The sequence below is a fragment of the Serinus canaria genome, chromosome 5 (assembly GCF_022539315.1).
Source record: "Serinus canaria isolate serCan28SL12 chromosome 5, serCan2020, whole genome shotgun sequence".
In the NCBI taxonomy this organism is placed as follows: Eukaryota; Metazoa; Chordata; class Aves; order Passeriformes; family Fringillidae; genus Serinus; species Serinus canaria.
In genome coordinates, this window is record NC_066319.1 from 57,075,734 (window position 1) to 57,088,683 (window position 12,950).

Below are 12,950 nucleotides of genomic sequence, written 5' to 3' on the forward strand. Positions count from 1 at the left end.
GAAAAAATTTTGATTGGCTTTCAGATGCATCCTTGGTGGCACCACTTTCTAGAAACAGAGAGAAATCCCTTCATGTGCAAGGAAACCCCATTAGCTCTGCCTCACCTGCCTCTGCAGAACCTCCCCATCTCTCTTTTTTTCTTTAGATATTTTGTGATATTATATATTCTATATATCCTGCTCAGTGTTCAGGGTTTTTTTCCTAATGTAAAGGTAGACACCAGGAGTCAGCACACCTGGTCCTCTGGCCTTTCTGAAGCAAGTCATGTTGAGGTGGGAAAACCCTCGGTGCAAAGAGAGCTTGATGATGATTTTTGATATTTTTCTGTGTTTGCCTGTGTCAGCCTGGCACTGCTGTGTCCTCTCTGACCTAAATTTCCCTGCTGTCTCCTGGGCATTAGATTGGATCCTGATTTATGGCCAGTAGTGCCTTGTCTTCAGACTCTATTTGCTGGCTCCCAGGGCCTCGTACTTCCTTCCCTGGTGACAGTTTCATGCAGGTGTAACTCTTGTACCTTTGGTGGAGTCACTCCTGATTTACCCCAGCCTGCAGTGCCTGACAGCTGGTTTTCTCCCTGAATTACTGTGCCTGACACATCACTGTAGGTGTTAGGCATTGTCACAAAATTAATTTTCCTCTCGAGAGCCATCAGTGATTTCAGCTGAACCTCTTTGCAATTGTGGCTCTGTCTCCCTGGAAGATTCATGCAGCTGGAGTGGAATCAGCCTTGGGGGATGGGAGAAAAGTCCAAGTGCAAGACAACCTTTTTTTGCCTTTTTTCTCATTTTTATACATGGCTTTCCATGAAATTTCCACTATTTGTGGAAAGGCATAGAGAGAGCTCAGCAGTCCCTCCAGATGTGTATCAGATTCTTACTAAAAAACTTTTATTTCAGCAAAGCTCTTCTGCAGCACTGGGTTTTCCCTCACTGTAGAAGGGCCTGGAGCTGCAGGGCAGTGATTTCTGTCCCAGGTTTATGTCAGCATCAAAAGCAGCTGGCTTTGGAATTTCTCCCTTTTCCAGGCTGAGTTGGAATCTGTGGGTGAGGATTGACTTGGAGCAATCATGAAAAGCTCAATTTAAAAGGAAGTGGGACACAGCAAAGGTGGGGCTTGGACGGGCTGGAGGTGCCTGAGAAGGGAATTCCAGGGATGGAATCTGGCTGGGAGAGAAGGTTCTGCAAGGGAGATTGGAGGACAACCTGGTCTGCTTTAGGGGTAAAAGCAGCGAGAAGCTGAATTTCCTGAATCATGCTGGAAATGGGATTTTAAGGCTTAAAAGAAGAATGAGACTTAGCCAAACACATCCAGATTTTGTGAGGTGCTTTGGAGTCTATTGCTCTAAAGGGAGTTGGGTCCCATTTCAGGTAATGGAAAAGCATGATTTAGGTGCTAATTCACTTAGTGCTTGGAGTATTTTTGTCGTGGAGCTCAGTGAAGTTTTATCATTCCAGGGAAAATGTGACTACGGCGAAATAAGAAAGAATTAATCTTATAAGTGGACTTTAATTATCCTCAGGAAATTGCATTTGAAGGTATTTTAGGTAGTATCATGGTGTCATTGAAACCTATCAACCAGTCATCTTACTATCACTGGAGTGAAAACCTTTTTACAAGAACCAGATTTTTGTTAACTCATTAAATGATTTTTATCTTTTTTTTTTTTTTAAGTAATGCTGGACATCTAGCAGCATTTGCAAATTTGTGCACGTTTCAAATCCTTCTTGTGCTTTCTCAGGCCTCCTTTTAAAATGCTCTGTATTTTTCATGCTGTCCAGAGTGCTGTGGAGGGCTGTCACAGACCTTATGCCAGGGTTTTACTGCCAGGTCAAATTGGAGCTCTCTGAGACAATTTATTGAAGCAGAGAGCCCCGAGGGCAGGTGGGGGTGGGAAGTGCTGAATAATTTAGGATGGGTTCACTTTGCACACTGATGGTTGGCTTTGGGGCACCTGCTCAGCCTCCCCTGCCTGGTGCTGGGAGCCCCGGAGTCCTGTGGATGACCAAGGGAGCTGAGGATCTTCAACATCACCAAACCTGAATGCTCTGCTCCCCTGTTTGACTTGACTTGGGCTGGGGTGCACCGTGGCACCCTCAGCAGCAGCAAAAAGTGGACCCTGATATCTTTTTGGAGAGGCACTGACAGGGAAACAATAACTGCTGTGCTGCAGCACCTGTGGGCAAAAAAAAAAAAAAATGCTGTTAATATCCTGCTGGGATGGAGTGGACCTTCTTAATCTTATTAAAAGCTCAGCAGTGTTTCCTATATATCCCATCCACAGATGAGGCTGTAGCACTCCAGAGCAGAGCCAGGAGCTGATCCATGCCTGCCCAGCTGTTGGAAGAAACCAGAAGCTGGTTGGGGCAACAGGAAAAGCCCCCAGGCAGGTCCTGGGGGAGAATATAACATGGTGGTGGCCTACCACCAGCTGCTGAGGGGAGATTCTCAACCAGGCAAGCTGATGCTCCCAAAAGTGTTAGGGCCTCTAAGGGTTGGAACCAGAAAGGGATTTGTTCCCTGCTCCAGTCTCTGTGCTTACAAGAAGGTGGGGAATTGATCAAGGTTGCTGGTCCTCAGCAGCCAAGGTTTTGGGGGGCTGGGATCCCAGCTGACCCCCTTTCCCCCATTTATTTATCATGTGGAGGACTGAGACTGGGTATCCCTGGATCCTGAAGCTGCAATGCCTCTTTACAGCTAAAGCTGTGGGAAAGTGATGCAACTTCAGCTAGGAGGCTGTAGTAACTCATATCCTCTGCAAAATGACCTGGAGGAGAGGTTTTCCATGCACAAAATCTTACATTAACTTGTTTGAATGTAGGACTTGCTTCTGTCTTGGGGGGGGATGAATCAGAAGCCACTCCAATGAAAGCACTTGAGTAATCAGAGTGTCAATAGGATTGAGCCTGTTTTTCCATGCTGTCCTCTTGCCCTCCTACCTGTGCAGGAGTCAGCACCTGCAATGGCAATGTTTCCTGTGGTCACTGTGGGATCTGGAGGGGAAGGATGGTGTCCTGGTCTAGAGCAAATTTGGGAGAAAACTTCCAAAAGGGGGCCCCTCCAGAAAGCAAACCCACACAGCTCCTTCCCCCAACTGGTTCAGGAAGGATTCCTCGGAGAGAAGTGGAAAGAACCTGTTTATTTGACAGGCACAGCACCCCCAGCACACAAAATGAACAATACCAGATGACACCACTCTGTCACTGCTCTGACAAAGATGACAAATTCAGAAAGTCTCTCCTGGGGAGGTCACTCTGTTATCAGTCCCTCCGGTGCTGAGGCAGCTGCTGCAGCCACAGGGTGTAAACTCTCTCTCCGTGTTTCCCAGGTCCCAGTGTGGAGCAGGTTCGAGTAGGTCCAAACAGGAAAAGGAGAAACAGTCCAGGGAAAAATTTGGATTGCTTAGCTAAACTAACTAATGAGCAGAAGCAAAAAGCAAGAGCAAAGCAGGAGCAAGTGTGAGAGCAAAGCCAAAAACCAGGCAAAAAGCCAAAGCAGCACAATGTACTGTCCCGCCACCTGTGGGGGAGCAGCTGATAACAAAACCAAAACAAAACTTTCACTCTTCAGAGCGAGTCTTGAAGGCACAGAACAAAATATCCAGCATAAACAGCACACCAATGGGGATACAAGCATCACAACATCACCCCAGGACAGACGGATAACCTGCACAGCTGAGGCACTGACTCCCTGCTGTCCCCAGGAGCTGAGGCACTGACTCCCTGCTGTCCCCAGGAGCTGAGGCACTGACTCCCTGCTGTCCCAGGAGCTGAGGCACTGATTCTCTGCTGTCCCCAGGAGCTGAGGCACTGACTCTCTGCTGTCCCAGGAGCTGAGGCACTGACTCCCTGCTGTCCCAGGAGCTGAGGCACTGACTCTGCTGTCCCAGGAGCTGAGGCACTGACTCCCTGCTGTCCCAGGAGCTGAGGCACTGACTCTGCTGTCCCAGGAGCTGAGGCACTGACTCTCTGCTGTCCCAGGAGCTGAGGCACTGATTCCCTGCTGTCCCCAGGAGCTGAGGCACTGATTCTGCTGTCCCAGGAGCTGAGGCACTGACTCTCTGCTGTCCCAGGAGCTGAGGCACTGATTCCCTGCTGTCCCCAGGAGCTGAGGCACTGACTCCCTGCTGTCCCAGGAGCTGAGGCACTGACTCTCTGCTGTCCCAGGAGCTGAGGCATTGACTCTGCTGTCCCAGGAGCTGAGCACAGGCTGCCAGTGGCTGGAGACAGTGAGGAGCTGCCTTCCTGCTGCTCTCTGTGTCCCCAGGACATTTGGGACCGTGCAGAGACCCATGGGGAGCAATAGCAGAATAGGATCAGGTACCCTCCTGAACCATCCTGATAAAAACGAGAGCAGGCTCATGGTACTAAAGTGATTTCAGCATTTATAAGAAAAGGAAAGGCCTAAAGCAAGGGGGCCAGGCCGGGCAGGAGCGTTCCCTTTGAGGATGCTGCAGTGCCAGCACTGGGGCTGCTCAGCGGCAATGTCCTGATGGCCCAGATGGAGCAACACGGATTCAGTGGGTCAGGAGCCCCTTTTTATCCTGTTTTTTGTCCCTTTGGATTGATTTCTTTTTGGATCCTTCATTTGCATGAAGGTTTAAGGCGCTTGATTGGCCCATTACAGTTCGGGCTGGCTCATGGTACACTTCACTGAGGCGTGTTTTGGTACCTTGAGTACCAGATTTCTCATAACTCCCCGTTTAACCCCTTTTACAACAAAACAACCAAACTAACAGTACATGCTTAAGGATCTATCAACTATTTTACAACAATTTCTAACCTATTTTTAACAACCTGGTTTTCCTGCAGCATCTATTGTGCAAATTAATCCCCAAACCACTCTCAGTGTGTGGCTGTCTGAGTCTGCCAATGTCATTTGTGGGGATGTATCTGTGCTGCAGACAGGATGGTGAGAGTTCTGGAGGAAAGGAAGTTGCCAACGTGTGAAGTGGGTTTGGGAATCCCGAGCTAAAACAAAGAGCACCATCTCCTGGCAGCTGGGAATAGCTGGAACTGCTTGCAGGGATGCACGCCCCATTGCAGCTCTCCTGCAGGCAGCTTGCTGCTCTCTCTGTCTAGCCCAGAGCATCTGCAGGTGGGATAGCTCAGGGCTGACAGCTCCAGCCTGCTATAGTAACCTCCTGGAGCCAGGTCTAATAAGCTCTCAGAAGCCCACAACACACTCAAGATAGCTCAGCTACCCCTGGAGGCACAAAAATCAGCAGGATGGCTTCTGTTGCAGCGTTGGAAACAAAAAGGTTTAATAAAAGGCAAAATAACAAACAGAAAAAGCGAGTCAGGTGCTAGACATTCTTGCTCCTGGTAAAACACTTCACAAAAGCAGTTAGTTCTTTGTTCACGTCCTTTTCTAGTTAATTGCCCAGGCAGGACTTTTTGGCTTCTGTCCAATTAGCTATTCTTATGTCTGAGGTGAAGTCCCCAAGGTCCTATGAGGTGGATTTTCACCGAATGGATGAGAGAAACTTCTGGGCTTCTTTCCTTTTTAGGAGGACAAAGGATAGTTTTGCCACTCTGTCAACAAGGGGCACATTCCTACACCAGCCACTGAGAAAGGCAAATCCAGGGGACACTGGGAGCTGATCCAGTGGTGTTATCCATTATCACAGAGGCACAGTGGTGCCTCTGTGAGCATCTCAGCTCTTTGACCTCTCAGCCATTTGGGTTTCAAGCTCTGCTCGAGTTGGTGCACAGTTGCTAAAGTACTTTTGGGTTTTGTTTGGAAATCGAAGTGTTTGGGGTTGGAAAATTCACGCAGAAGGGTCTTGCAGAACAGAGAGCATGACTCCCAAGTGGTGCACTCAAATATCCCTGAGGGTGGCCAGATCCTTTTGAAGCAGTGCATGATTTGGGCTGGGGTTGAGAGATGCCTCTGCCACTCGTGCAAGCTGTCCTTGCCACTGCCAGGAGGTATGAGTCAAGGATATTGGGAAATCTGGACTTTCCTGAGGTTTGGGTTGAATTTTAAATAAGCAAAGAGGGAAGAACAGCTTGGTCTGGATCCAAGAAAATGGTGTGCTTTGAATTTGGAGACAGACTTGGGGCTGCTGGTCTGTCTGGGTATGGGAAAGAGGAGTTGAAAAGTGATGTAAGACTGAACACTTACATAACAATGTGTATGGATACAGATGAGAATGCAGTAAGACATTATGAGTTTTAAAAAGGAAAGCAACTGAGTTGGGGAACTAAAAGGACACAATGAGACATCATGTATCAGGGTCAAAAACCAGGAACAATTATTTCCCTTCCCCCCCCCACCTTATTTTTAAGTGTAAATAAGGAATAAAAGAAGCCAAGGTCAAGCGAAGGCTTTTTACTTGTGGCTGATGACAAAATTGTAAATCTGGTACAGAAAAGAAAGGCAGGACTGTTTAATAACTACTTTTGTTGTGCATTTGGAAGAAAGCAGGAAGATACATTTTCCTAATGGTCATGGCTGAGTGATAAAAATGAAATTATATCTCTAATTATTAATTACTGCAGGTCAGGGATTGTTGCAACTGGACAGGATGGACCTGGGTGAACATGGGAGAGAGCTGGGAAGAAGTTCCCTGCTTCTGGGAGCTTTCATCCCTGCAGCACTGGAGCAGCCAGTAATTACTCCTGAAGCTCAATATCCAAAGCAAAAAGTCAGAGCCAGCTATTTAAAAGACTTACAGGAAGTTGCTGGAAGCTGCTTGTTCCCACTATTCTGCTTTTGTCTGCAAAGGTCGCTGAAACCTTGGTTCCTCCCATTGCAACCAAAAAGATTTTGTCTTCTCTGCACAGCTCCAGGCTGTAAAAGCTGCATCACCTAATTAAAGATTAGTTCTCCCCTCTCTTTTTTCTGAAAATTTGTTAGTTTTGAGCAAATCAGTGACACGCAATAAATACAGAATCCTGCATTGAGGGGTTGCCATCTTTGGGGAACTGAAATTTCACATCACAGAATCATGGAATGATTTGAGTTGAAAGGGACCTTAAAGCTCATCTTGTTCCAACCCTCCTGCTGTGGTCAGGGACACCTGAGCAAAGACCAGGACCCTCAAATGTCACTCTATCTGTGCCAGTGAAGATCAACAGAGCTGCATGTGAAGCTTGACAGGTTAATATGAAATAATGATATTTTCTTGAAAGTTGAGCACAATATTCTGAAGTGATCAATTTTAATAAGGCCAAGAATATTCTAGTTGGGGAAAAATGGAAATACTTTTATTTAAATCTGCTCTTTTTCTTGCCTGTGATCCTCAGCTAACTTTTTGTTCCCTGTTCCAGTGTGCTGCAGCAGAGCAGCTTGCCTTGATCCAAACTGGTCTTCAGCTGCCCTTTTTAAATTAAGAGCTACTCTGCATGGAACTGATGATTTCTAAATTATTTCCTGTGTCAACTGCTAAGGATCTCTAAATCCAGTTCCACAGGAGAGGATTTCTGAAACATTCACCTATTCTGAGCAAACAAAACAGTCATTTTCCAATTTTTTTTTTCCTTTGCAGTTGATGAAAACACATGTAACTTGCTGAGCATCTCAGCTGGGCTGGAGTGATTGAATCAGACCCATTACTTCTTAGCTGGTTGCAGGAAGTGAAATTATTTCCCGAGGGCTCGTGTTACGAGAAAGCACAAGTGCTGCTCTCAGGAGCTGAATAGCTTTCCTTCACCTGAATTGGCAGGCAAGTTTTTGGGCAGTTTTGAGTGAAATCCTGATTAAAAAAACCCCAACCTTTGTAACAAGGGTGAATTCAGACCTGATACTGTCATCTGTTATCGGTTCTATTCAAGGCTTCTCCTTCCCACGGATATTGAACCAAATACACTTAAAGTCAGAGAGGGCATTGCTTAATCTGACTACACTATTCCTCTGCAAAAATCTGCTCAGCTATTATCAGTTTCCATGTCTTTAATAGCCAGTCTAATAGCTGAGAGATTCACACTTCCCAAATGAGAGGCAGTTTTGGCAAGGGCTGTAAATCAATCCCAGTGGAAATAGGGAGTTACATTAAATCCTATTAATTAGGCAATTTCAGCTGTCTTCAGTGCTTTTGACTCTGCTGTCGCCTTGAGAGTTGGGATCCCCATATGTCCTGCTAATGTGAACCCTCCCTTTGCTCACATACCTTGTAACTCTCTCTCCTCCTCAACCCCAGTAGGAAATGCATTTCCTGGTTTCATTTTTATTTGCAAAGCTGCTGCAGGAAAAAAAAACCAAAAAGTTTTATGATTGACAGTGATTCCATTCTAAATCAGCTGCTGTGTTAACACCTGCTACAGTACTGAGTTTGTAATATTTGAAAATACGATGTTTGAAAATGTCATGTTTGTGTCAATGACTATTTCAGAGTTATTTTTCTTTCTGCTGAGGAATAGCCTAAAGATTAGAATGGTATTTTCTCAACCTCTCTTTATCACAGTGAGCCCACTTTATCACTCCTGTGAGCTGCTCAGGCTATAACTCCTGCTCTGAAGCACCTGACACAAATGCATTAGAAACCTTTTCACTGCTCTATTGATCAGCATTGCTAAGAGCTGCAAATGCTTGTGCTTCTGGCTCCCATGTGCTGTGGACAAAGCACAAATGAAAGCTGTGAGCAGCATCTGTGAATATTGCTTTGGCAGTGGCTTCAATCTCCTTCATCTCTGTTCGTGCTCCCTCTCTCCCAGCAGTAGTGGGATGTTTGTAGGAATGGATTTTTGCCCTCTGCTGATGTTGTGACAGTGTATTCCTCGTGAGCAGAAAGTATTCCACAGCCATCTTGAGCTGGTCCACAGCCACTCAGGGTCAGTGGGGCTTTTCTAGTGGATTCAGTGGGCTTTGGATCAGGTCCAGGAGGCACTGAGGAAGCATTTAGTGAAAGAGCAGCCCTGAAACCCTGTGATTTAGACAGCCACTCACCCAGCACAAATAGTAAATTACAAACAGCAGACACTGGCAGCAACAGGCATGAATAGTCTGTAGTCAGCAATTCACAGTCTGGAATATGTTGGCGTAAACAATGTATCAGATAATTCCAGCTAACCAACACATTTGTGAAAATCCAAGCCCCTTCATGGACAATTTTCAGAAAGGCAAATTCAGCAAGAAGAGCACTGGCAAGGAATGGAGCCTTTCCCTTTTTGCTTACTGCTCATTTAAGAAATGTGTTCTGGGTATGAGCTGTCATTGCAAGGCACTGGATGAGCTCAGGTAGAACCTGGGTGTTGGGCAGCCCAGTTTATCCCTTATTCTGCTTTGGTTTCACCTTAGGCTTCATTCTCACGTAGCTTTGCTGTTGGGACTGAGTTATTGGGAGCAGTGAGGATGGGAACTGCCTGCAGCAAGTCACAAAGGCATCTTGCAGCCCTGAGTGAGCTGGCAGGAAAACAGAAGGTGAAGTTTGGAGTAGTAAAATATTGTATTTGCAGGGAATGCCCTGATGAAGGCAGGAATGATGGATCTGACTCCGTGTTTTCAGAAGGCTAATTTATTACTTTATAATACTACATTATATTAAAGAATACTATACTGTACTAAAGAATACAGAAAGGATACTTACTGAATGCTAAAAAGATAACAATGAAAACTCCTGACTCCAGAGTTTTGACACAGCTTGGCCCTGATTGGCCAATGAGTCCAACAACCAGAATGCAATGGAACAATCACCTGTGGGTAAACAATCTCCAAAGACATTCCACACAGGAGAAGCAAATGAGATAAGAATTGTTTTCCTTTTATCTGAGGCTTCTCAGCTTCCCAGGAGAAGAATCCCTGGTGAAAGGATTTTTTCAGAGAAGGTGAATGCCACAGTTAAATGTAAAGGAGCATAGAGAGGGAAATAAGCCCCAAGTTCACATCTCCAAAGTGACCCTCACCACTCTGAGGCAAGTGCTTGCCTTGATAATAAGTATTTCTATGAAAAGTTCTATGCAGTGCTACACAGCAGTGAGAACACCCAGCTGGAGGCTGGGCATGACTGGGAATGATTTTCCACCTGCTGGCTGCAGCACCCCTTGCTCTGTGCTCTCCTGTGGCAAAGGCTGCTACAAATCCCTGGCTGTGGGGATGGAGCTGCTGCCTGCACCATGTATTCAGGAGCAGATTAGCAGGGAGGACTGCACCCAAAGCCAGGGAGGATGGGGACACAGGAGCAGGTAGTACAGGTAGGATGAAAAACAAGGAGTGGCACTTTGGGGTTGCTTTTTTCCCTGTGCTACCAGGTTTCCTCTTGTAATGGGAGGGGCGTGTTGTTCCCAGCCTAGAGGCGATCCAGGGAAAAGAAATTGCTTGTAAGACATCACAACACTGAACAATGCAGAAATAAGATGAGGGAAACGATCACTCTGCCTTTGTGCAGGGCTTGGGGTGTATGTGTGTGTCAAATCCAGTGAGGCTGTGCAGTAAAATAAAGCCTTCAGCTACAACTCTGAAGTATTACAGGGCAGAAAATCCTGCTTCAGGGCTCCCTAAATGAGCTGCACATTCCTGATGCATGGGGGGGCTGTGGGGAAAAGCAGTTGTGGTGGTGTTTAGAGATGGTATCAGTCTCTTTGTGTGCAAGGGGGAAGGAAATACTCAAACGCAAGTACCTCTGGAGCTTTTGCATGGACATGCTCCAGCTTCTGGCTTTGCAGCTGCAGCAATGTCCCTTTAGTATTGTGATGAAGTCTGCACTGTGTGTGGCAGCCCAGGCACGTGTGGAGCAGGTCAGGAGCCTTCCATCCCTCACAGGAGATTAGCAGAGGATGGAGAAAGCCAGCCAGCTCCTATGATGCTACAGCACACGAGGGGTTAACAGGCTGCTCCCTCCCATAGGCAGCAGCTCCTACAGACATTGGCTTTGTTCCTCCTCTTCCCATTCCCTCAGCCCCCACAGGAATCCTCTCCCCGCCTCCCCGGTGGGGGATCTCGCTGTTCCTTTCCTCGAGCTGTGCTTTGTATGGATGCTGCAGAGGGAGAGTGGCCGCTGTTTCTAATTTAATTAGCATCATCCTGCTAAGAGCGTGGCACAGGGAATTAGAGGCATGGAAATGATGCATGGGTTTAACCACCTTCATGCCAGCATGATTTCTAGGTGATGCACACAGGCTACAGCTTTCTGAACATGTGGAAATCACTAAATGAGGATGTTGAGTCTCTGCCTTGGTGTTTCACAAATTAAGAGTAATTTTAAGAGACAATTTTAGAGAATTTTAAGAGAAAATGTAATCTAAATCTGCTTGCCAACTTGCCCTCTCAATTTCTGTCCAGCAGATTTTTTTTTCATAATGAAAAGTTTTCTTTAGGATGAAATTCCTCCAGTTCTATGTGTTTTTAAAGAAATATTGGTGTAGTATTGGACATTAGATTTCTTTTAAGGATATGGGATGCTGAGCCCCTGAGTTGGATTGTGAGGGATGCTGTGAGGTTGCAATCACAGGAAGTTTTTATTTACAGGCTGGGCAAACATTGGCCAGGAATGCTTAGTTACTATCAGGATCCTTATAGCTATTTTAAGATGGAACAGCAGCTGGAAGCCTTGTGTGACAGATGTGCCACTGTATTGCCCAAAGGCATGGAAAGAGACGGTCCCCAGGAGCTTGCAAGCAAAGTCAAGTCTGGTTCACAAACCAAATCTAAACTCGGGGGGGGTGAGTGTGGCTTTGCAGAAAGCTTGATGCAGAAATCCTGCAGGCCCCTGTGTCTCACTGTGCCATCTTTTTGTGTGTTTGCTTCAGGTGTCACAGGCTCGTCACATCTCTTCGACTACGGCTCCACTGCCAACGGAGGGGACAACTCCTTCTACACCTCCCTGATCTCTGATGTCCACTACACCACCCCACGGGACTCCACCTATTTCACAGGCATCTATCAGCAGGAGAACACCCCCATTCCCTGCTCGGGCAGCACAGAGGGGTTTAATGCCCTGGGCCATCCTGTTCAAGACGTGACTGGGTTTGAGTCCCGTGGCTTGTTTAGCTCAGACTCGGGAATAGAGATGACTCCCGCAGAGTCTACTGAAGTCGACAAAACCTTAGCAGATCCCATGAAAGTAGAAGCTTACAAATACATGGACTTGAGTAGATCAGAAGAAATAAAGTACCAAGAAAAACATGACTCTGACTCAGAAGATGAGAGCCCAGGCCTTAGTGATAAGTACCGGGGAACACCCGTGGGGTCCAGCCATGCCGCCGAACCTCCACGGACGCCTTCGGAGAGCACAAAGGCAGCCAAGGAACAAGACCTGCTGGAAGACAGAAAGTCTGGGGGTCAGCACAGTCCCTCTGTGGCTACAACCCCTGTCAAGATCACGCTCACCGAGACAGAAAGCACCAAGGAAGCTGCCAGCAAAGAGCCGAGCCCGACTCAGCCGGACGCCGGCCTGAAGCCGAGCCATGAGGTGGTGCCGATGGTGACAGTGTCAGAGCCAGAGGATGATAGCCCAGGATCTGTCACACCACCCTCCTCTGGCACAGGTAATGCTGGTCTTGGTGCAGGGCACTGTGGGTTTTGCTACTCAAGAAGTGGTTGCAATTGTACCCTGCACATTGGAGAATTACCGTGGATTTTTGGGGTGAGAGAGGGCATTGACAAGTGTCCATGGCCAGAGGTGTTTGTGCTCTCCTCTGTCACCAGTCTGTGTAGCCAAAGTGAAGGGGGAGGCAAACTGTGCTCCCCATCATGGCACACTGCTCAGGATGGGCTGTCCTTCTGTATGGAAAGGGATCCAGGCCTGCTGAGCCCAGTCCTCAGGGATCTGTCCCTGTGGGCATCACTGGGGTATCTTCATCTAGGTCAAGGTTTGAACTGGATCCTGGTGGTTTGGGGGTTTCTTGGTCACTCTGGCTGCCCTGATTCCTCAGGGGAAATGAGGTGTGTGGGATCAGGGCAATGCAACTGACTGGGCTCATATTATCAAAAATTTTAATGGCTGGCTTGGCATCTTTTTGCCCCTGCAGAAAATAAGGTTAAATTGTTAAAAATCAGTGTTGTTTTCATGTCA

General features: G+C 47.0%; 1 protein-coding gene across 1 annotated transcript in view; it reads left to right on the forward strand.

Moving 5' to 3' along the window:
* Positions 1-12,950, forward strand: part of RTN1 (reticulon 1) — a 120,604-nt gene that overhangs the window by 58,841 nt on the left and 48,813 nt on the right. Inside the window, exon 2 of the mRNA XM_009101654.4 lies at positions 11,686-12,423. Within this exon, the coding sequence (XP_009099902.3) occupies positions 11,686-12,423 (738 nt within the window). The remainder of the gene's footprint in view (positions 1-11,685; positions 12,424-12,950) is intronic.